This window comes from Indicator indicator, chromosome 19, assembly GCF_027791375.1.
Source record: "Indicator indicator isolate 239-I01 chromosome 19, UM_Iind_1.1, whole genome shotgun sequence".
Lineage (NCBI taxonomy): Eukaryota > Metazoa > Chordata > Aves > Piciformes > Indicatoridae > Indicator > Indicator indicator.
Window position 1 is genome coordinate 7,055,063 of NC_072028.1, and position 25,094 is coordinate 7,080,156.

Consider the following 25,094-nt stretch of genomic DNA (forward strand, 5'->3'; position numbering starts at 1 on the left):
TGTGCAGCTCCACTATTATCACTGCTACTAAAAGTTTTCAATAGAAGCCTTAGATATTTCTTTCAGAACAAAGGTACAAACACCAGGTGCATTTTTGCTTATGTCTATTACCACTACTTCACAGAGATGGTTTAACACCTTCCCATCACAGCACTCTGCTGATGAAATGGGGAGATCACCTTGTTTAAGGAAGATGGAGAAATGTGTCCTGATTTTAAGCCTCTCAAAGTCTTTGCTTGTGTGGACTCAGGGCAAAAATAATCAGACCAGCTAAACTGTCTGAAGCATTTAGCTGTTCTCAGCATGGTCCATTACTTGGGACTCTAGGGTCTGAGCAGGAATTCCCCCTACAGCTGTGTACCTGGCATCCAGATCAGGGTGCAGCACTGGGCACTTCAACTGGATGAAAGCAAATTCTCCCCTGCAATATCAGTTCTGCTGCTGGTCACCAAAATCAAAAAAGGTGGGAGTAGGAGCCTAATGAAATCAAAGCAGGAAGTAAAATGGTGCTGTTAAGGGGGTCAATGGGCAGCTGAGAAGCAGAGATCTGATTTCCACCCACACAGCTGAATTTTACTGGAGCATCTTCCTGTATCTTCTCTAAAATTCTGAAGAACTAGCACTAAACCCAGCTTTTGCAGGCACAGGGGTATTCCATTGTTTTTGAGTGTCAAGCTGAGTCCTAATTTGTAAAGTTGCCAAACAGAGCAGACTACAGTCAACAAAAAAACCCCTCCACTTTGTACTGATAATGTGCTACAAAAGTACCAGTTACATCAGTGGCAGCCATCTCACCTTGGGCTCTCAGAATTAGTGGGACAGTTCTGTCAGACATGGCTCTGTAGCAGTTGTCCCACTGCTGCTGCAGCAGGGCTAACAACCCTGTCAAGCACCGCAGTGACACACATCTCATGGCACAATCTGCAACTGTCAGGGGAAAGAAAGGCTTGAGTAGTCTGCCATAAATAAAGCATAGAGCTTCAGAGACTGGGTACAAGATCAAAGGTCTATGGTGGAATATATATTTCAAACACAGAACTATCTGAGGTTTGGTTAGAACTCAGAAGATGATTATTAAAAAATCCAATTAAAACTTTATCCTTTCCCTAAAGGCATCCTCTTGACTTTAAGATAACTTGTTATGAGAGCTTTACTTGCAGTATGTGAACTTGAAAAGCCATCTTGGCAGAAGAACATTATCTGGAAAAAAAACCCAAACAAACAAACATAACAACATTTATTTAAAAAATGTAAGCAAACATACCTTAGTATTTTAGTTGCACTCTAAATACTGTTCTGGAACATAAAGCCCCTCTAAGTATGTATTTAGGCAGACTTTAATAACTTAATGATGTCTTCACTATTTGAAGTTCTTGCATCATTTTCTTTTTTTTTTTTTTTGGTTGTAATTAAGCAGAAATAACCTAGGTCATTTTTGTCATTTTAATTCTCATTCTTCCCCTTTCTCTACCACTCCCCCCCAAATCTCCCAAATCCTAGCTCTGGTTAAGATTCAGTAAATCATTCCAGCCTAATTCCCAGTAATTCTTTTGTGCTTCCTGTTCTTCCAAAAAAAGGATCTGTTAATTCAAACAATTGTAGTAAAAATTGGGTTTTTAGTGCCATTTCTTAAAAATTGAAGAAGAATATCTTGTATTTCCTCAGGATCCTAACCCAACACCTACCTAAGTTATCTCTTCCAGCTCCTAGTTGCAGGTGCTGCCTGTAAAACATTACACTTGTTAATTCTACCAACAATTAAGATAGGCATTGATAAATACGAGATAGAATACAAAACTGCAATACAGCCTTCTGCTGTTTCTCAGTAGGTGAGCTAATGCAGTGAGCTAATGCACCCTGCAAGGAGTTACAGCATCTCCAGAAACAGCCACATGGAAAATGAATGCAACTCTGTTAAAAAACATATAAATCTGTATTTGCACATGTTCACTCTAGACTTGGCAGCAGAGAGGTCTGGAGTTTGCACTTGTCACTGTGACAAAACAATCAATACAACCCAAATCCCATGCTTTTTAAGAAAACAGATCTCCCACTGACTTCAGCAATGGTAGCACTTCAGCAAGATCAGCAGATTCCTGCATTTAGCAAACCAAACTAAAAGGGAACTTCTGAACCTCAGCTCAAGCAGTCCACATAGACATCTGGAGCTGATACCAGACTTCAATGCTTGTTAGTAAGAAGAGGGAAGCTGGCAAAAATGCCACAAAACTGGCAAGAACTGGCCCAAAGTCTTTCCAGTATTAGTTAATGAGTAGGCAGATACTGAATCCAAAGCCCATGAACTGTGACAGCTTCAGCAGAGTTTGACATGTGCTGCAAGGTTTATCAGGTGGGTAATGGCTTCCAGACATTGCCGTAATAGACCACTGCTGAAAACAGTGGCTGGGAGACATAACACACATTAAGCTGTCCTCAGGCTTTCAGCTACAATCTGAGTATAAGGTTTAATAACTCATCCAGCATGTCAGATTACATAGTGCTGTATCTCAACATTCTCCAAGCACTTACCAGTCCTGCTACATATTAAGAAGAATGAGTACATTTATTGGATATAATGTAGCAATATAATGTAGCAACAAGTTCTCTTTTTCTGTAGAGTTTCAGGTACCCTCAATAAAAAACAAAACTTACCTGACTACAAAATGCCTTGAATTCAACCCACTTATGCTGCACTTAGTTCCCAAACTATAAGCATCTAGCTCGGAGGTGACACATCCAGGCAATTCAGCTTGTCTTAGTATCCTGTGCACTATGTAGTTGATGCCTTGATGGAAGACTTATGGCAGCTGCATGTGCAAGAATATGAACCACCAGACAGTAACCTGCGTAAGTACAGGAACAAATCTGAACAGGCTTATGACACAGGACTTCCCTTTAGGTCCACTATGAGTTCGATCTCTACTGAAGACACGTATTAAATGGTGACAAACACCTATACAGCATCCTAGCAGTTAGCACATTTGTCTGAGAATCATTTGTGGCTTTCACCTCTGAGTGATACTAACATAGTCCTTTTTTTCCACCTGATCTTTGCTGTGCTTGGTCATGAGTATCTTTGAGATATCTGCTGTTCTACTAAATCTGCTGAAAATTCAAATGCTTTTGGAAGCAGTCAAATACACAGTAAGTGATTGCTTATTCCTTATTTTCTGAAGAAAACAATGCTAAAAAATGTGAACTGCTCCTGGCATGCTGACCATAATCCTGACCTCTCTCTTTCTAGTGGAGTTTCCTTATCAAGAGGCTGAAGAATCAGATTACCATTATCTAACTCTCCCCTGTTTAATAAATCAGGAGGCATATTTTGTAGGTTATGACAGCCAATAACTAAAATAAACTCCAGTGATATATAAGGTGGAAAGGTTGTCTGATTCAAGAAGCACTTACTCCTTTCTTTTAACAGGGCTTTGTGATGGCTCAACATCTGCAAATAAACTGAATATCCTCCCTTCATCAACACTTTGGCCTCTCATTAATCATCCAGGGCACAAGTTGCAACACAGGCCTTACTCAACTCCATACAACTTGTACAAAGGCAAGGCCTACTCCTGTGACAAGAAAAATGGTGTAAATTGATCATAAAACAACCAGAAGTGACAAAGTAACATCATTTCTATCGATTTGCTTTCAAAAGCAGGATGCAGCTGTGAAACTGTGATGCTTTTGCATGCAGCACCTAACAGCACAGCAGCTACCAGTGCTTACTGAGGAAGACAGCCACTGCAATCAGCCACTGCTTTTTCTGTCCAGACACACGGTAACAGAAGGCATCCTGACAAAGTCAGGGATGGAGGTTGAAGGGGCAGGGTTGTTGGCAAAGCGTACTGACAAAATCTGTGCTTTGAACTAGGCAATCATAATCACTGCATTGTAGAGGGGTTTCTATCAGGAGCTGCAGTGTTTCTCCAAGGAACTAAGAGCAGTGTAACTTAGGAGTATTTTGTTTGCTACCCATTACACTGAGTAAGGCAGCAGAGAAAATAAACAATGGTAGAAAACAAAATCAATACACGAGCAGGAACTCTAGCACTTTCAATTCCTCTATACAATTCTTTTCTTGAGAACAGGACAGAAATTTGACCAGACACATAATAAATCAGAAATTACAACAGTATGAAATTCTGTTCAGATGGCTCTTCTGCTGTGGTGACACTGTTATCAAGGAGCGCTGTTAAGTGAAGGAAGATACATACTGAAATACACAAGATATGAGTTATTGAGAAAGTTCATTTATTGGTTTACAGGTCACACCTACGTCTTTATTAAAAAAGGCCTTTATTAACTTCAAAAATTACTAGAAAAAATATAATATGCATATTTGCAACCTTCTCAACTGATCCCGTACCAGTCTCTCTTAGTCTGCTCTCCCTTACAGAATCATAGAATAATTTGGCTTGGAAAGGACCTTTAAAGGTCATCTAGTCCAATCCCTCTGCAGCAAGCAGGAACATCTTCAACTAGATCAGGTTGGTCAGAGCCCCAGCCTGACCTGGAATGCTTACAGGGATGAAGCATCTACCGCCTTTCTGGGCAACCAGGCCAGGGTCTCACCACCCTCAGTGTAAAACATTTCTTTCTATCGAGTCTAATCTCCCTCTTTTAGTTTAAAATCATCATGCTTTGACCTATCACAACAGACCCTGATAAACAGTCCATCTCCATCTTTCTTACAGACCCCCTTTAACTGCTGAAAGGCCACTATAAGGTCTCCTGGAGCCTTCTCTTCTCCAGGTGGAATGACCCCAACTCTCTCAGCCTTCCATCATAGCAGAGTGGTTCTGCAGCACTGCACAGTTCTGTCTTGCTCATTACATGTGAGCAGACAAAAGTGCAAATACCAACAGTGCACACCTGCTGCACTGAGACCCTGATTCTTCACTTCAACGCAAGGCTTTACCGTGCTTCAGCACATTAAGAACCTGATGAGATTTTTAATGGGTTTGAAAACAGACAATACCAAGAGGTTTTACATGAGTTTGTGGAGGGTGAAAATTATTCAAATCGATTTGTGGATTACTGTTTAATTAATATATTTGACCAAAAATCTACCTTTGTTCAGCACTTCTTTCCACACCCTTTGGTACTGAACTATCTATGGTGGTATCATATCATGAGAAAGAAGTGTGAATCCTTTCAAAGACAGAGTTTATACAGGTTTATTATCAACTGAATAATGGTATAGCTCAAGTATTTTCCATTTACGTTACCAGTGAGTTGTAACTGATTGAGAGGATTTTACTTGCCCTTTAATACGTATCTCTAACCCACTTGTACATAACAATTTGCAGTTGACTAATCACAGCCCATCAGGTTATGAATACATGGCAATCTACTCAAGAGAACCTAGGTATTTGTGTGTTGTACTGCACTGAGTAAATTTGTTTTACAAGGAACGTTCTCTTAAATGTAGACACTGCAAAGTATCACAGCTCTTTAGAGCTGAGGACCACTTGTCCTTAGTTTTCACAATACTTAATTAAAGCTTACTATTTTGCTGGAACTGAGACACCAAGGAAAGAACCTGCTCTGAGGCTTGGATTTGCTGAGTCCCCAGGTATGCTGCGCTGTTACTGGCAGTGTCCTCTAGGAAATAGCGGTAGTTTACCATCATGCCACAAGAAGTACCAATGCCTCGAGGGCTTGTGTCTGCCATCCAGTTTATCCTCCACATCACAGAGCCATTCTGGAGATGAAAATTTGCTACTGGATTAAGAGCATAGCCACGATGTTTCTCCCCATACAAGTACCAGGCACAGAGTCTCATAAAAGGTGAGTGGAGCACTTTAATTAATTTTTCTGATCTCACCCACTCGTTGTTATTTAAGAGTTTCTTTAGTGTTTCAGTAGATGAGTCTCCTGTGATCTCAGAGATTTCTTGCCATTCTGATTCTGTAAAAAGTTTATTTCTTTCCAGTTCTTTTGTTTGTGAGGAGAGGACACCAACAAGCCATTTTGTGAATCCTGGGATAGGTGAAAGAGTAGAAAAAGCTTTTATCTGAGGAAGTTCTTTCTGCAGACAAAAGAAGATAAAAATAAATAAAAATAAATTCATGAGTTTTGTGATGACTGACAATGAGAAGTTTGAGTAAAAGAACAACTGATATCCTTTACCTGATGTCAAGTGAAGACTCAGGATTCTGAGAATTAACTGATATGCACAGACAAAAATAAAAAAAAATCACCATGCCAAAAATAGGTCATAGAGCACAAAGAAAATTTAAACACTGACTGAATTGCAGCCCACACACCCCATCTATATAAAAATACTTACGCAGTGCTTACCAACACTGCATAGTGGTGTATCAGTTTATAGACATAAATAAACAAATACAATCACGTGCAATCAAGACATTATTGTGAGGAATATCTTTCTTTAAAAATAAACATACAAGTTTTCAAAACTTTTATTTTTTTACATGTAACTATTTTTTTTTAAATCAAGGGCAGTTTTTAATTTCAGTCTCTTGTAAAATCAAGAAAGGTATGACTTCTATATTTTACTAGAAAGAAGTATTAAAGTTTTGAAAGAGATTCTTTATGCAGGCCAGCTACTTTTCATGGTATTCCCAAACTATAAATTACCTTGATAAAATAGCAACATAAGAAATGCATCCTTGCAGCAAAAAAAATATTGATCACAAAATTCAATACTTGTTTAAATTATTCTGTATATCTACTGTTTAACAGTAAAAGCTGTTAACTATGTAATCATGTAAAGCAAACCACCCAAGAGGAAAACTGTGTGTTAGTTCTATGGGACACCAACACAAAAAATAGAGAAGGTTGTTAAAACTCACTGCCATCTAGAATTCACAAAAATTGTATCAGTAAACATTGCTGAAGGAGTAGGGGGGCAAGGAATAGAAAAAAGATAGAGTTGAAGTGAAACAACCACAGTGTTGTTTTAATTACTGCTCATATAGGAAGAAGTGGTGAGAACCAAGACATTTATCAACATTACAGAAGAATCTTAATGTCAACAGAAAATTGTCTTTAAATGACTACAAAGTGCACTTTTCTACCTTGAGTATAACCATTAAAAAGTCATCACTGCTCAGATGCCACCTTTCCTGGCAAAGACTAATGGAAGGCGTGCTGCTAGGTTGCCTGAACTGCACCTGTGCCATTGCCTCCTTGGGCACCACTGCACTGCCACCTGCACTTGTTTTGTGAGGATGCAGAAGGCAGGGAACACAGGCCTGGCATACCTCCCTTGCAGGCTGCAGCCAAGCACCACCTCTATTACCTTCCATGACTGGAGTAATTTACATCTTTTTCCTTTGCAAACAGCTCATTGTTGTTCTGCTGGCTACCAGCACTACGATGAACCAGCCAGCTCAAATCTACCACCTCTTCAGTGTGTGACTGATAACTGCATAAACTGGAATGCCTCACGGGTTCCCCTTATCTGAAGTTCTTTAACTATTACACAGATACATAGGCCAAAGAATTCTCCTAGGACCAAAGAGAAATAAGAATGTCAGACCAAGTTACAGAGAGAGACTTCATTTCATAGAATCATAGAATCAAGAAGGCTGGAAGAGACCTCAAAGATCATCGAGTCCAACCTGTCACCCTAAACCTCATGACTATCTAAACCATGGCACCAAGTGCCACTTCCAATCCCCTCTTGAACACCTCCAGGGATGGTGACTCCACCACCTCCCTGGGCAGCCCATTCCAAATAGAATCATAGAATCATCTCCTTTGAGAGCCAAATAAAGAAAAAAATGCAAATTATTTTATAAAAACACTCATTTCTGTGTCTTGTGTACCTAATCATCACATCTGGAATCCACTACCTTTAAAGCAGCAGGATCTTAACTAGTATGGCAGAGGACAGTCATGTTCTGATGGCCCCTTGTCAGCTACACTTTCCTTGATTGAACACTAGCTCCCACCAAAGACAACACTACTAGCATAAACCCACAGATCTCCTGGAAAGTAAGAAGGGACAAAGATAACGCAGAATTCAATTTTTAAAGGCTACTGGAAAACTGACTTCAAGATGTTTGTTCCTGGAGAAAAAGCTGCTTGCTTTCGGTTTTGCCAAGACAGTAAGGAGCAGCACCACTTGCTACCTTCATTCCTCCCTCAGCATGCTGAAAGCACCAGACGTGCTCTCACTGGCTGTAGCTTAGCTGCCAAGACAGTCTGCTATCAAGTCATCTGACCTTCTGCATGTCAGCTCTTACTGTGGCTAGATGAATTTCTGTCCAAAGGGAGGGCCACAACTCCCTTTTGAAGATCAATGACCCAGTACCCTTCTGCCAGTCAATGCAGTAATGATGGCTGACAACTCATCAACTGTCTAGGATGTGATAGAGCTATAAATGAACCTTAAGGTACAGAAACACAAACCTGTAATCTGTAATGAGAAGTACCCTTTTCATGTCTGCATGAAAAGCAGCAGCGAGATCCCCCTGAAACAGACAGGATTTCCAAACAGGGTTTTGTTCTTCTATGTCTTCATCATGCTTTAAAGTTCCTCTTTAGTCCATAACACAGAGAACACAGAGATGGGGATAAAATGGTGACATTTTTCAAAGAATCACAGAATGTTAGGGGTTGGCAGGGACCTCAAAAGATCCTCTAGTCCAATCTACCCTGCCAGAGCAAGATCACCTAGAGTAGGTCATAAAGGAACACATCCCAGCAGGTTTTCAGTGTCTCCAGTGAATGAGACCCTGCAACCTCTCTGGGCAGCTTATCCCAGTGCTCTGTCATCCTCACAGTGAAAAAGTTTTTCCTTATGTTCACATGGAACCTCCTATGCTCCAGCTTGCACCCATTGCCTCTTGTCCTACCACTGGGCATCACTGACAAGAGCCTGGCTTCATCCTCCTGACACTTGTTCTTCACCTATTTATAAACATGAATGAGGTCACCTCTAAGTCTCCTCTTCTCTAAACTAAGGAGACCGAGCTCCTTCAGCAGATGTTCCATTCTCTTCATCTTTGTAGCTCTGCCATGATCTATCAATGAGAAATCCTGGCTGTGCTGCTAGAGGGAACACAGATGTTACTAGTGTGCAGTGGGGCTGAAAAAGAAAAAAATGATGGAGAAAAAGGTTGTCAAAGCCTAAGTAGAGATTCAAGGAATACAGGATGTGTTTAGTTTTTCACTCAAAGGTGGGATTACATTCCTTAAACGTTTTCCTTTTTTTTTTTTTTCTCCTAACTATACTAGTTATCCTACAAAAGATAATGCCTTTGAGAACACATTGCTTGGGTCTCTTTTATGAATTCTTCACAAATATTTGGGGGTTAAAACCTGAGAGAGGAAGGAGGAGAGTAATGTTGCAATTTGAGAAGCAGAAATTCTTTGAGGTAGAAGGAAAAAAATGACTAGACCAAGAGAAAGGGCTGCTGATCACCAAGTCTGGAAATCTTCTGCACCATCTCTGCTAAGAAAGCACACTATTTGAAAATGCTGGTTTGCTACTGAAAAGAGCTAACAAACAGGGCTTTTCACACAGGAGCTGAGCCATGCCAGAGGCTAAAAAATCCAACCGCATCTCCCAGCTTGCAAAGCCAAGAGGGCAACTACGTGCCAGCCACAATGACGAAACTGAGAATGAACCATTTCTTCCCATATTGGTGTATTAGTAACAACCAATGCAAAGTTCCTCATTAAGTAACTGACATTTTTCTTCCTTGTGATGTTGACTGCTCTTTGTTTATTATTCATTTTCAGCAGAGACCAGTTCACCAGAACTAACCCAAAATTTAGTAGCTCCTATTCTATTAATAAAAACAAAATGGAAAATGCTGCATATTTTTTACTTCTTAGGACAGATAAGACATAGGAAAGTGACCCCATTTTGAAGCTACAGTGGAGACTATTATGTATGTAATAAATGTTTGAATTTAGGAGCTTATCTGAGGCAGCCATTTCTTGTACAAAAACAAATAGATGCGGCAAAGTGTGCACATTTATGTTGTTGCTAAATTGATGTGCTAGTTTCTAAGGCTATTGGTGGAGATCCATTAATGTTTATTTTCTTGTCAGAAAACCACACACCATTAAGAAACAGCTGCTTATTTTGTTTTGGGGTAGATTTCTAGTTTTTGTCATCTTTTAGTTTTGTTGGAGTTTTTTTTATTGCAGAAGGGTGCAGATTTCTGCTATTGTCCATATCTCATCTGAAACTGCCTTGCACTCTAAAAGCTGTAGTCCAAGGTCACATTTTTCATCAATGAAAGCAAAGCCTGTTTTGGAAATTATGATCTCCCCAGGTCACCTACATCAAATTAAGGTAGCAATTATCAACAGCCCAACCAGAAAGCTAAAATCTGCCACCAATTGTTAAGTATTCTATTGAGCCACACAGTAGCTATCAGTTTTCTCCCACAAATGCCACAGGCTATAAAATTCTAAGCAGTTTTCTCAAAGACTTCACCACAGTTATCTGTGTCTGTCATCTGCAGACTGAATTGCTATGATGTACCTTCTGTGGAGCTACAGACCATTTAGAGTGGCTATAAACACATTCTGAATTAAATGTCTGTCTAATGAGAAATCTCTCTCTCTGTCTATGCATCCACCAGCACCTATCAGCCTGCCGGAAATGCATCTGCCTGCTTGTCCTCCAGCACCCAATTTGAAGTTTGTTTTCTTACCAGTTGTCAGAAATTGTTTCAAAATCCAATTCATCTCTGAGAACGATACAAGCTTAAATTTAAGAAATACAAGAGATTATTTCTGTTTTCTGTTCCCTACTTTATGTACATTAATATAACCAAGGGACTACACAGAACACAGAGGTAGCCTATTTTTTGATTTGCACATGAAGAACTGGGACCAAGTAATATCAGCAGTCTAATGAATTCATCCCACTGCTTACCCAAAATAATCCAAACATAATAATGCTCAGATAACAATAGAAGCACATTTACAAAACCCTTCCATATTATTTGTGCAGGAAGCTTTTGTCAAGCAACTTCCAAAACCAGAAACGTCCTCTATTCTGAGCAGCACACCTTCCAGTCTGCCCAATGCATGTGGCACAAGTTACGTCCCCCTGGGTCCTGTCTTGATCTCTGTCATATCCCTTCCTTTCACCCAACTATATTACTATACCTGTGAAAAATACCAAATCATAAGGTCTAGGTAGAGATTAAGGAAACTGCTGACTGTGCACATATAAAAAGATGAAACCGAGCACCCATTTCTATGACTCAACCTCATCCATCCTCCATCTGCTTAAACTAGTGACCAGCCATTAACTTCCACGCAGTGCTTCAAACTAACAGTGCTTAACACTGAGGGTTGTAATCTTTGCCAGAGCCTCTGCTGCTGCACTTTCTCTAACAGATCTAATAAAATCCCATTTGCAAGACACACTTCCATGAGGGAATTAAAGTGTTTGAAGGTGAGAAGTGCTATGCTACACATGTTCATGTTTCACAGTGTATGTGACCAGGTCAGCAAGTTAGCAAGATTTCTGAAATAATAAGCTCTATCTTAATGGTCCATTGATAAGGTTTTAAGGATTCTGGTACCAACTGAATTTATAAGGTGTGACTTTATCTTGTAGATACCTGCTAGACCACTGATTCAGAATAGTTTTTGTAAAATCTTGCCAAAAAAAAAAAAGGCTCCAATGGTGGGGGAAAATTTATAAGAGTGGCTATTACCATTTTCCTAACTTAGTGCGTATATTTCTCTGATCTAATGATAGACAGTCATGACAGGAATTTGGAGTTTTCCTTATGAAGAATGACAGCTGAGAATTCAGTTTTGAGGTTACAATGGTACTTACAAGTAGAAGTGTCAGAGCAGGTTAAGTTAAGGCAAAGTCAGATAAGGCATTTTTACTAGGGGATAAAAAGAAGTTGTAAGAGTCTGCAGTGCCTTAGGAAAATATGAATGAAGTAACGATCCGGGGATCAGGCAGATGTCCACAAAAGTAAACTCAAATAAGCAGCAAGTTATAAAAGCAATCAGCAATTCAAATACAATAAGAAACAAAATCCTCAGCCCCTTCGAATGGTCTCTTCTTCCCAAAGCATTTTATTATCAGTTAAAGACAGTTTCTGCTTTTGCAACCTGGAGCACTTGGTGATTTAGCAGCACTTCAAATAAAGATTTCTTTACTGCACAGCCATTCAAAGGTTATAGAAAAAAATCCTCTTCCTATCAGAGTTCCCAACTATCTATTTTTAAAACGGCTGCTGGTTGCTTGCTTAATGAGATGTAATTTTTGACCCACGATTTTTTTGCTGAGGCTGTATTGTTTCAGCTGCTGCCACCAAGTCAACTCAGCACTACTGCTTTAAAGTAAGTGACTATAATGCTGCTCCAAGAATTATGTCCAGCTCGAACACAGACAACCTTGGAAAGTCCTCTGCTTGCACATGACCAGAGCTTCTCTAAGCTGAAAGGTGAAGCTCAGAGATGTGAGTCACAACATTTACACCAAAAGCTTAATAAGCAGGCATTATAGACCCATCCAGTAATTCTGATACCATCAGTATGATGATTCACAGATGTAAAATACGTAATGGGCGATGGTTCTTGCAGAATTCAAGGCAACAAATTCAAGAGCAGCACTTCCAAACAAAGAAGATGAAAACATGAAAGAGTAGAAAGAAAGTGGGAAGCAGAGAAAAGAAAAAAAATATTAACACTGAAAAGCGGAAGAAAAACTATTAAGAGAACCACATCCATCATGGATAAACACTCCTGGATTATCCTTCACATATTGTTAGCTCTACAGTAGTACCCTAACAAGGGTACCCATCAAGAAAAGGAATGGTGCAAAGGTAATACATGGAGGTTACTGTGCCCTTGACAGATACAGAATAAATATAAATAAACAGTTCACCTGCATAGTCAGCTAGGTATATGTCAAATTTGCCATATAAAAACTTACTAATAACAGTATGGTTTTCATAGCATTTTAAAGCAGGGCATGAAATTTAAGTAGAGGGGAAGACCTCCATCTTTGGCATTGTATGGAAAGCATTTGTCTTTCAATATCAAAAGTTATTTAAGCTTGAGGCATTAATTTTGGGATTAGGATGTATTTAAAGGTACCTCAGCCAAATGGGTTCCCATTTCACAAACACTGGGGAAGAGCTGGATTTTACAACACAAAAAGTAGAAACTTTGTCATTACTATAAATAAGAAACGCCTTCTCCTGCTGGACACACCAAATGTTAGAACTTGCACATAGGTTATCTAAGTATGGTATGTCTATTTTTCCTTATAACTCACTGGTAACTCTTCCAAGTGTTCTAAGCAATTAGTGACAGACAAATATGTTGACAAAAGGGTTATTTTATGACAGCAACTCAATTTTTCAGATCTGAAGTTATTTTTCAGATTTGAAAGGAGATAACTGCATAAATTTATTCCAATTTCCCCACAGCCAAGATCAGACAGATAGCTTGGCCTAATTACACCTGGACCACTACATTTCCAAAAGTAAGAAGCAACAAAACTCACCCAAAAAGATCAATTAAAAATAAAACAACAAACTTCAGGGCAGCCAGAAATGATTCATTAGTTGATTAATCAATCATTTTATATAATTAAAAATATGATGCATCCAATTTTAATTTTTTTTTCTAAGTAGAACCGAAGTTTTAAATCACAGACAGTTTTCCAGACATTGTTACTAATCCAGATGTTGGAACAAGGAAAATAAACACAAGTAGTGATCATCACTTTTAAGAGGTAGCTTTGTTAATGATTTCAGTAGTAAAGACCATAAAATAAAACAATGTACTAAAGACAGAAATGTAACTGTCTCTTTCACACCACTCTGCACATAAAGCTCTAAAACTATTACCAGCAATTCTATAGCATTCAATGATATTACACAAATTCGGAGAATTGACTTGCATGAATTAATTGATCCCTGTGACTTTCAAATGTTAAAGACATTTTCTTTACAATATTGCAAGAAACACCATGGGAAAGAAATGTCACAAACATACATTAACAATGCCCTGTTCACTCAACTGAGAGACAGTAGAGAACACCATGTAACACACTACATTGCAAAACACAGATATATTAAAGCTTGCATTCAGTAGAAACGTAGAAATTTAATTTTTAGGCAACATATGCACAGAATCGGGCAAACACAAGCAATTCCCACAGTATATATCAACTACGTAACAGTATCTACATCTGGCACACATTAACCAATAGCAGAAATGTTCTTCCAACTCTTTACACATCCTCAAAGGTTGATCTGGTAAAAAAGCTACAAGTGCAAGTGCAGACGTAGCAGCTCCCTGCCTCGAACACTGACACAAAATGGGAACCAAAGCAGGAATATAAGAGAAGCATATTGGCCAAACAGCATCTTAAGTGCACCCTGTCACACCTACCTGCAGCTCTTTTACAACCCGCTTGATGAGGTAAGTCCCAAGTTCTACGCCTTGCAGTCCCTGCTGAGTCAAACTGATGGAGTAGAAAATTGCTGTTGTAATTTTATCTGCCTCTTCTGTTTCTAAAGGTACTTCTTTCACTATGTCCTGGGAAAATAAAAAAAAAAAATCAAAACCAAAACGGTTTATAGCAGCTACCATCACCATTATGGGGGAGAAAGTCTTACTTTTTAACTTTCAAGTGTGTTAACACTTTTCCCCACTGTTTTATTCATTACTCTCTGTGAGAAACGACAGGAAACTAATCAAAAAAGTTGAAAGAAGAGCTGTTTATCCACTGGCAAATGCAGGAAATTACATGGTTTAAAAATTTCAGAAGTAATCACAACAGCTTTGAAGTTTTAATCTCATTTGCTATCTTCTCATATATTTTTCTTATTATTCTTGAACTTGAGCAAAACATTTCAACTTAGGTAATACAGCAGATACACAGAATAGCCCTGTAGTTTTTAAATGCTAAATCTCTCATCCCTTAAAACATGAAACCAAACCAAATATTCCCGAATTATAAGGAAATACAGATTTCAAGAGAAGTACATTGCAATTTGAGCACTTTGCTGTGCACTAAACGCATCAATAACTGTACCTGGATGTTGCTGGAGATATCACTGGTTAGTGCAACATGCAAGACTATCAATGGTTCTCCTGGGATTGCACAGTGAGAAAAAAAGTAGCATCTTCTATATGGCCCAACTCGACGCTTCATATCAACCCAGTTTCGAACAGGATGCACAGCTTCAGAACTCAATGAGGAAAGAGAAAACAAAATTACGTTCATTTTTTTAATTTAAAAATAGAGATCAGCTGCCAACCCCAGAAGCTCAGTACATTTCCCAGTGATGAAAACTTTTAGCACTTACTCACTGATTTTCTGGAGTACTTCACAAGGTGATTGCCAAGTGACCCGTTCCAAGTTTAGGAATCCTGTCGAGAACCACTCTGAAAGCATGTTCTTGAGAACTCCATTCATTTCCTGCAAGCAGAAGAAAGATGAACTTATTGGCTAAGTAAGATAGGTAGAACATACAAATGTGAGCAAATATAACCCTGATTATTTCACACTACAACACTGGGAAGTTCAATGAAATTATTGCGTAAGTTCTCAAAGGTCAGTCACATAATAGTTCAAGCTTCCTCCCACAGGACTAGAACAACGGAAGTGTTCAAAGACACTTGTCTGCAGCAAACTGCAGAGAGAGAAATAGAAGAGAATGGAAAACAATGTTAGATGAAAAGCAGACTGGAAGTATTTAAGCAGTCTTGACTCAAGGTCACAGGTGCTCAGAAAAAAAACAACATGGGAAATTTGATGAAAATAAGGACATGAATTTAGCTCTCATTTTCTGCATCTCAGCAGTTCCTGTCTTACAAAGATTTGTACTACTGGCTTATTAATGTAAGAAAGCAACTCACCAAACTGAAATTTTCCAGGTTCTTACCATATTCTTCTATTAGTCATCTCTACTAACATTTTTTACATTGCTCTTTAGGAGAAAGATCCAGAGCAGGTATTTAGTCCTACACATTCACCACCATGTCCCACACATGGAACTTTCTGCTTTTGACAGATCTCCAAGGAACATACAGATCTGCTGGAGGTGACTGGAACCCATACATGCACATCCAATTTGGAATTCAGCATGAATTGAACAACCCAGCACAGGAGCTGCACATGACCACTCAGGATGAGAAATTACAAAATTAGTATCCTTGACTGGGATGCAGATAAAATAATAGGTTTTACAGGACTTTTCTTCTTTAGAGAAATTAGCAATTTTGAGCAAGAAGCAGCACAGAACACAAAAATCACAGCACATTTGGAACAGTGTGATACAGAATTAAAGCCAACTGTAATACCAAATACTTTCAGGAACATTCATTGTCATGAATAATGAATTTTATATTTCCTACTAATTTCCTACTGTCTATATTATTAAAGATTTTGCTGCCTAAAATTCTTTGAGTTCAGAAAGTATTATTGAACTCAGCACAGTATGGATATATTCCTTAAAGAGATTATAGAGCTTATTTTTCTTTCTTACATTTGCTTTGTTTACAGGACACAGCGTGATCCCAGCATCAACTCACAAACAGCCTGATCAGAAATATAGGCTTACCTGAAACTAACTTAACTCTCCCATTCAGAATATTAAATAGTCACTGCTGTAAATAAAATTTTTAAAAAATATGCTATAACATACCTCAGATTGCTTCATTTAAGCTAAATAACAGAATATAAAAAATATCTCCAGAAAATGCTTACTACTTGTAACATCTTCCCAACGCTAAGATGTAGTTTCAAGACATCCACAAAAAAGATTTCCTATTGTAACCTAAAATGAAGGTTCTAGACAGCCTTGTCAAGAGCCACATATCAAAGAAAGTTCCTGTCGGCCAAAGTAACTGCTATAGGTATTCCAAGATTGGGGAGGGGGGAGGGGGGGGAGGGGGGGGAGGAGGGAAGTTGGTTTATACTTTAATTCAACATACTTAAAAAAAAAAAAAAAAAAAGTTTCCTGCCCTGACCATGCTTGCAGCTAGCTGTGATCAGGTATTTCAACCTACATCAAACCACTCAAAGTCATACTTAACTCCTCCTGTAATATTCAGAGTAAAGTTGACTGTGATGACCAGTCATGGAGTTTCCTGGCTCTTTACCATAGCTGAAGTGTAGAGTTAAGCTTTCCTTCAGCCTCCCTATTTCCTATCTGTTTCTATGCTTACAAAACTGTGTTAGTAAAACACAGAGGCTTTGGTTTGGTATCTGTCCTTCCTTAGGCAGAAATGGCTGCTATGGGAACCACTAAAGAAAACAGCCATTCATCTATATTGAACAATTCGTTCATGCATGAATATGTTATGTTATCTGTATTTTTTTTTCAGTAGCATACTCAAATATAAAAGAAAATAAGATCTTACTTATTGAAGCATAAATTGACATATGCTTCAAACAGCAAAAATGTCAGTTGCGTTGATCCAAACACAGGGAGGATCTATGAGGTCAGCTCTCCAAGCTTTGTGCATCAGTTTTCTGTTAGCCTTTCTCAGTAGAGCTCTTTTTCAGTTATACAACACACCATGCTTAAAGTCTTCTACCAAATTGTACTTCCACCTGCACTTGTACTCCAAAGCTGAACAAAGCTTGTATACACTAGTAAACAGGAAGTTGCTAAATTAATATGACACTGAAATAATACAAACAAAATTCACCTTACCTACATTTACAGGGTAAGCAATCTCCACTGGAAAACAATGGAAGCCACGTAATGCATAGCATCAATATAAATAGAAACCTCTCAAGAAAATACAGAAACGCAACTATCTGGAGAAAGCACTGAAGAATTAAGAGACATGAGGGGTCACACAACAAAACCCACCCTAGGAATAGCCACCCTTCACCATTTTTCACTGACAGTTTGCTTAAAATGCTCCTGCCTTCTCTGGCTCACAGGAACATTATCCTACACAACACTAGCAGGGAGAGGAAGTAACATAATAGGTGACATTAAAAACGACCAGATTAGCTATGCCAACACTTTGTAACCAGAATAATTAAGAGGGATATAAGCAGTATACCTTCCCCGGATCTAGTGCATATTTGTAGCCAGCCTGATGATTTTAGGGGGCTTTAGCAGCCATGTATGTTAAAGCTGTGCTGCCTTGCTACCTCAAAGGAGCAGATTATTTCTACAATATGACATTATTGTGGAAAATGCATAATTACTGTTGGCTCAGGGCACATAAACACTTGACACACTCTGACAATACATCAGTCAACTGCACTTACTGAGTAGCTGTAATCTGTACTCGCAAAACTGGTTTTAGTGATGCTTCTAGGCTAGTGGATTAAAGAGAAAGCAGCAGGTAAAACAAACTGTACTGAGAAGAGCCCAGAATTGTCTGCAGAAGAGCCTCTATGAAAAAAAGGATCTTTCTGGCATTGCTAAGTCAGGAAGGGACTGCAGCTCCTGGGCAGTACAACTGAGCAGGCACTGGCCTGCAAACTCAGCAAGGCTTGCATCAGCAACTGTTTTAATGGGAAAGGCTGAACTATAGTCCAAGTACCCCCCCCCACCTGCAAAGAGTTTTGGTTTGGTTTTCATTTTATTGTTTGGTTTTTTTTTTTCCTCCCTCTTTAGCTGTAGAGGCATAAGTGTCCTAAACAAGTATATTCTGACTGTTTTGTTTATTCTGGCTTTAGATACTTCCCTTGTGAATCCTTGTTTCTGCAGAGCTCTAAGTTTTTGGAAAATAACTACAAATCATTTTGGTCAAATATCCCTTCCCATAGTTAAAGTCTCTAGGTATTTCAGGACTGTTTGTTTTATCCTTTTTGTAAGGACATGCTGTAAGCCAGAAAAATAAGCTAGAGTTGTCAGATGTGGGGTCAAACTAACAGATTCCTACAGCTCTCTTGCCATCCATCTGCTTTTGGAACACCATTTCAAGCTGCAATCCAGAAACTAGGAAGGAAAACTGCTGATGGCTGCACTCCTGCTAGTCATTATTTTGAACACATCGCTCTGCACCTACTGGCACTAACAAGGCTCAGAAGGCAATGAGTGACTTGGGAGAAAGCCAGTTATACTACATGGAAACTGGTAGAAGTGGAAAACACAAGAATCATGCATTTTGCTGCTTTGAAGCACCCACAGGTTTAGCAAGCACAGCCCATAGGATGGTACATTACAATGTCCAGCTGAACTGAAGGCTACTCTGCATGAACACACTAGAGAGCTATTTCAGGTCTAAAAGCAATGCAACTGTAAATAAAGAAAGTGAAGATATGCCTTCAGTAATGATTCTGGAAGAAAGCAATATTGTTTATGGGGCATTACAAGTCAATTAAAATAATCTGCCAATTGTAAATAATGCTGCTTTCTAACTCAACAGGGCAGCATGCAGGCCAAAGGATAAGAATAGTTCCAGCTGGAAGGGACCCCTTCAACAATCATTTAGTCCAAATACAACTGTCTACGCTGAAAAAACTTCTCACTGCAGAAAGACATAGAACACTTTAGCCCAAAATGTGCTTAATTCAAGTCAACTCAGCAAAATTCTGAGTTGTGTTTAATATCACTGTATATACTAAGCTTCTGAAAGGCTTGACTCCAACAGCCTCAAGTTAGGTTTGCTTACTTAGTAAATTTAGTGGTAGGGAAATTCTTATTTTCCTTTTATAGGCCTTTTTAGTCATAAAATTACACATCCAACATTTCATTAAAAGGAAAAATGCACATACTCATTATCCAGCATCCCAATTTTAAATTTCAGCAACAAGACATACTCAGATTACCACTTAAAATCATCAGCTATACTTCAGTTTCTATTAGTAGAATATAATCAATTATGAAAATTATTTATTTAATTCTGTGTTCTTGATACATGACAGCAAATTACAGGCTTTTCATCTCCACATCAGGTCCCTATTTATTGCACAATCAATGGGAAAAGCCTTATGAAAAAACTTCAACTTTTTAATTAGGAAAAGCTGCCTTTCTGATGACGAAAATACTTCAATTTCCCTCTCAAACTACTAAAAAGTAAAATACCCCTTACAATAGAGAATAAAACAAGATCCAATAGTGTCACACAAAAGGGTACTGGTTTTCTGCTGTTTTCTTGCTAATCGTAATTATTGTAGTGCTGAAAACTTTTCTGGCTCTTGTATTTTATATTGTTTGATGTCTTAACAGAAAAATTTCCCCTTTTTCCCCCATGTTTCCTCATTTAGACAATGAGTAAAGTCTGCACAAGCATTTTTAAGTGACATAGTCACGTTGTTATTTTACTGCAATCTCTTTAACAAACACTAAAAAGAAATGCTTCATCAACCCATATCTAACAGTCCAAGCTGCTTCTCTGTTGATATGTTACGAAGAAATAGAAAAATATTTTGTATTTACATCCCAGCAGTGGGTAATCCTTGTTTTAACAGGTCTTTCAAAATGCAGAGTGAAAACTAGGGACTGTTTAAGAAATATTCGAGACAGTTTGGGCAAAACCAAAATCTCAGTAGGCCATATAATGTATTCTGTAATTTTCCTCCAGCATCATGAAGATCCATTTAATTTTATTTCCACATTTCCTTTTCAGTGCAGCTACAAATACACAGAAGTTATAAAACTCCTGTGGTGCCTTTCTCTTCATGTATGGTTAGAATTTAAATCAAACTACAATAATGAAATGGCTACACAGGACTTTCAATAGGCAAACACCAAGCACTTCTTTTAATAGAAAAACTTCTCATTTTCATTTGTTTCTTTAGTTAAAGGCTTCTTACATCTTTGAAGTAAACTGTTTCAATATCAGATTCTCCACATAGCCCTGTTCCATCTGAATGAACAGATACTCTAAGCCACTGATGAATCATCAGCAATGAGACCAGTCTTTCAAGGCAGCACAGCCTGATGAAATAAATACATCCTTCTGTGAACGTTTATAGGCAAGACATCCACCACCACAAAATATTCCCCTCCCCAAAAAGCCATGTACATCAAGACTACAGATACACTCCAAAAACTGCTTAATTATGGAAGCAGGTTTGTTTATTAATCAATTTGACAAAAATGCTCTTTTTCATTATCTTTTGCCAGCAATTTGAAACTTTGACATTTGACTTTTTCTAAACCATGGAAAGATGAAGAATATTTTAAAAGGAATAGCTGAACAATTTGGTTTGCATTTTTCACCAGAGTCCATATTTCAAATGCTGAAACTGACTAAGCAAGTAAAATATTAAAAAAAAATCTCAAGAGAAAAATGCTGGCACAGAAAAAGAAGTACTGCTGGTGACAGTAAGAGGAAGAGCAACACTGAGGAAACAGATTTTCAGCAAATTTCACTCTATGCATTGCAAGGGCTCACCAGAACACCAACTGATTTACAAAGACACTGGAAAATGTGTGTCCTTCAGTGTAAGGAACAGAACACAGCGACAGAAAATGAGAGAGTGGGAAAAAAAAAAAATCAAACAGCATCATTCAACAGGCCCAGCTTTATTGTAATTTAATTGTTCAAATAACTTCTTATGTGCTAGTACTGTTTTGGTTTTTTTTAATGGTCATTTTGACATTATCCATAAGGCTTACAACAACAAAAATCGATTCATATGGTTAACAGGTAAGAAAATCCACGTCTGGGACAGATTGTGAAGAGAACTTTCTCTATACAGTATGTCCTGTACACATTGTTGGTGGACTCTTTGGGGGAAAAAAAGGTGTATAGCTTCATCAATACAGTTTACTGCTGAATTTTGCCATTTGATTATCATGAAACTTGTGTCAAGAGTACTCAACATCTTTTAAACATCCACAGAATGACATTTACTGTGTCATAACAACTTGTCACTGAAGATACCTTCAATTTTTCTGTCTTGTCTTCTAATAACTAACTTAAATATAAACTAAACCTTATTTGTACCATGTTTCTTCTCTCTGCACAATTCATCACTTTAAGCACTTCCAATGCATTTTTAAGAGTCTGTGTTCAAGATCTATGGAATTCTTCCGGTAAGGCAGTCACCATTCTTTTCAATTTCTCCTAAGTCAGCTTTTTCAACTTAATTTGCCATACACTGGTTCCTGACAGCCAGGGCACTATGACTTCTGATTTAATGGACATGGCTACAATAGTTCAGTGGCTTCAGTGCTCAGAATCTTTCACAAGTCTGATAATGAGACACATTTTGGAGTGCAGTGCAGCCAGGCACATGTCATGAAGTACACAAAATCAGAGTAAGGTAAGCATTCACATTTTTTATTTTTAATTTAATCATCAGTTCAACTTGAGAGGTGATTTATAAGAAACAACTGAGGGTATTATGAAGATGTATATACTTGGGAGTGACTGAAGACAACACTGCATTGGTTTGCAAGTGCATCATCTATTGTGTTAATGATTCAGGAACAGTGAAACCAATGGAGAAACAAGCATCAGGTAATTTGCTTCTGCTTGTTTTACAATAATATCTTAAGACAAGAATTCATCATATAACAGTGAGTCCTGACATGTAACATCCATACCAAGTGCCACGGCTTTTCTATAGTATTTTTCATCTCTTTCCTGCAGTTAGGGAAACCAACAAAGAACCATGTTCTGAAACTGTCCATTAAAAGATCCCAATATATATTTCATATCATAAGAACTTCAACAACCCCTCTAGCCCCAAATCCATAGGCTGGATATTCTGCCATACAGTTCTCTCTGCCCTTGACATTTAGCCTCAGAACAGGTAACACAGTATCTCACACCTATGTCTTAAGGCACCAAATTAAATACAGCAACTCATCACAAACCACCTGCACCAGCTAGTAATTGCCTCCATTGCATTATATAATTGCACTTGCATTAAGATTTCCTGCGGTTGGGCTTCCCCTAGGGTTTGTAGTTATTCTGACACTTAGTTGCAATCAAAGCAAAGAGATCTTAAAACGCCAAGCAAGATGCTTATTTCAGAAGATAGATGTAATGCCTTTCCCAAACATGCTTGCAAGAACACTGGAACAGTATATAGTTCTAGGTCTTGGTTGCTTTGAAAAACAGATGAGAATGACCATAATGAAATTCCAAACTGAAAAGAAACAGTATCCAGAGTCAGTTCTTACAGCAAATATAGCCAGAAACAAAACCAATCAAAAAAAAAAAAAAACAAAAAACAAACAAAAAAAAAACCACCAAACCACCACAAAAACACAACAAAAAAAACTACCAAAACAAAACAAAACAAAACAAAAACAAAAACAAAAACAAAAAAAAAAAAAAAAAAAAAAAAAAAAAAAAACAACAAACCAATGCAGCCAATACAGACGAGTTCTCTCTTAATCGTTCCTGGCTAATGTGCTCTTTATCACCAAATCTCATTTTTCAAGAATACCAGATTTGAAAAATAAAACTGATCAACCAGCACAAAAAAGACTGCAAGAACAGATATGTGGAACTAGGCTCACTCATACCATGAGCCCAAAGAGTAAAAAAACATATTCTGAGAAAACATAACAGAATGCTTATGACAGCCCTTTTATTGAAGTTGTAGTTTTGTAGACAGTATTTTCCTACTTTCAAATGTTTGTTTCTGAACATATTGTATTATCTAATGCATGTACATCCAGCTTGTTTAAATATTTCTATCCCACCAATTTTGCAATTTTAGTCTGTTTTTACTTAAGATGATACAATGGATGTGAAACATTATAAATGCTGTTGCTACTTCAGTTGTGATGAGCATGGTTTATTGACAGCACTGACATTAAAGCCATTCTCTTTATGTCAAACTTAATTTGGATCTGAATATTGACAAACAAGTTGTGGTCAGGGCAGCTGACCAACATGCTGTCATTCTTCATTGCCTTCCGGGAAGTCCTGCCACTGTAACGTACTACATCAGTCCTTCCTCCACTGCCATGTCACTTTACTATACCATGTAACCACTGGGGAAGTTCCACCTCACCTATTTTGTAGACACTACTGAGCTAAGTCTTGAGGTCTCCTTTCTCTTGTTGATACGCTTTACCATGCACATGATGTGGCTGCTACGACACTTGAGGCCATGTATTGAACTCCTACATGTCACTTCTGCAGTGAGGTTAGGATGCAGCTTGATAGCCCCAACACTAGCTCCATTTTGTCAAGTTGTGTCAGTGGCACTTCCCCCACTGCCTTAAAGCCATCCTTTTACAGCTCAGCCTGCCACTGCCACCTCAGTTTGGAAACCCCATTGCTTCACACCGTGGGCCACTCCCTTCCTGAGCTGTCAGCAAAGCCAGCTCCCCCTGGTGCCACAGAATGAGGGAGGGGGCTTCACTTACGTCACACTATAAAGGCCCCAACAGTGAATCATATTCATGGGACACTTTCCAGCTCAATGTGGAGGATTCACGAGTAGCACTGTGAGCAGGAAGCTCCAAACTACATCCCACCTGGCGTCCCCCCGACTCCCTTTCAGAGCCACCCACCCGTAACTAAGCCCTCACCTTGACATGAGGCCCGTCCACCGCCTTGGTCGCCAGCCCCTCCACCAGGTCGCCCCTCAGCTCCACCAGGAAGCGCAGCCCGCCCTCCAGGCGGCCCAGGTGCTGAAAGAGACCCCGGTACTGGGGGCTGAGGTAATAACGGAGGCGGTCCTCGGCCTGCAGCAGGGCCCCCAGCTCCCTCTGCTGCTCCCGGGCCTGCAGCACCTTGGTGCTGAACTCCGCCACCCGGCCGTGGTCCACGCCGAAGTCGCGGGCCAAGCGGGTTAGCAGCTCGGCCCTGGGCGGCCCGGCCTCCAGGCCGCGGTAGTACCGCATGAACTCTGCGCTGCGCAGCTCCGCTGGCCGCGGAGCCTTCTCCCTGGTCTCGTAGGGCGGCAGCGGCGGGACGGAGCGACTCAGAAGCTCCTCTATGTTTGCGACAGAGGCAGTGCCGGAGCCCGCCGGGCTCTGGCGCAGACCGGACGCCACCGAGAAGCGACGCACCCGCCGCGACACTGCCCAGGACCCAAGGAAGGGCCGCGGGCTCAAACACGGGCCCAGGCGACTCATGCCGCGCCTCGGCTCTTCCGATATCGTTCCTCAACCTGAAGCAGGGCCAGGCCGCAGCACCGCCTCCAGCGCCGCAGCAGCCGGGACGATTGGTTTGGAACATAGACTGCCAGTCTCCCTTGCCAATCGAAAGCGGGAAGAGTGTGG

At 39.3% G+C, this 25,094-nt stretch overlaps 1 protein-coding gene across 1 annotated transcript; it reads right to left on the reverse strand.

The window, feature by feature from the left end:
• Nucleotides 1–5,473: 5,473 nt before the first annotated feature.
• On the reverse strand, nt 5,474–24,947 carry MLYCD (malonyl-CoA decarboxylase). Its single transcript, XM_054389484.1, has 5 exons — nt 24,399–24,947; nt 15,288–15,400; nt 15,014–15,170; nt 14,368–14,514; nt 5,474–6,031 (listed from the first exon to the last, which is right to left on the reverse strand). Exons 1-5 carry the CDS (start codon nt 24,945–24,947, stop codon nt 5,498–5,500), a joined length of 1,500 nt encoding a protein of 499 aa, XP_054245459.1. The 3' UTR covers nt 5,474–5,497.
• Between the last annotated feature and the right edge of the window lie 147 nt (nt 24,948–25,094).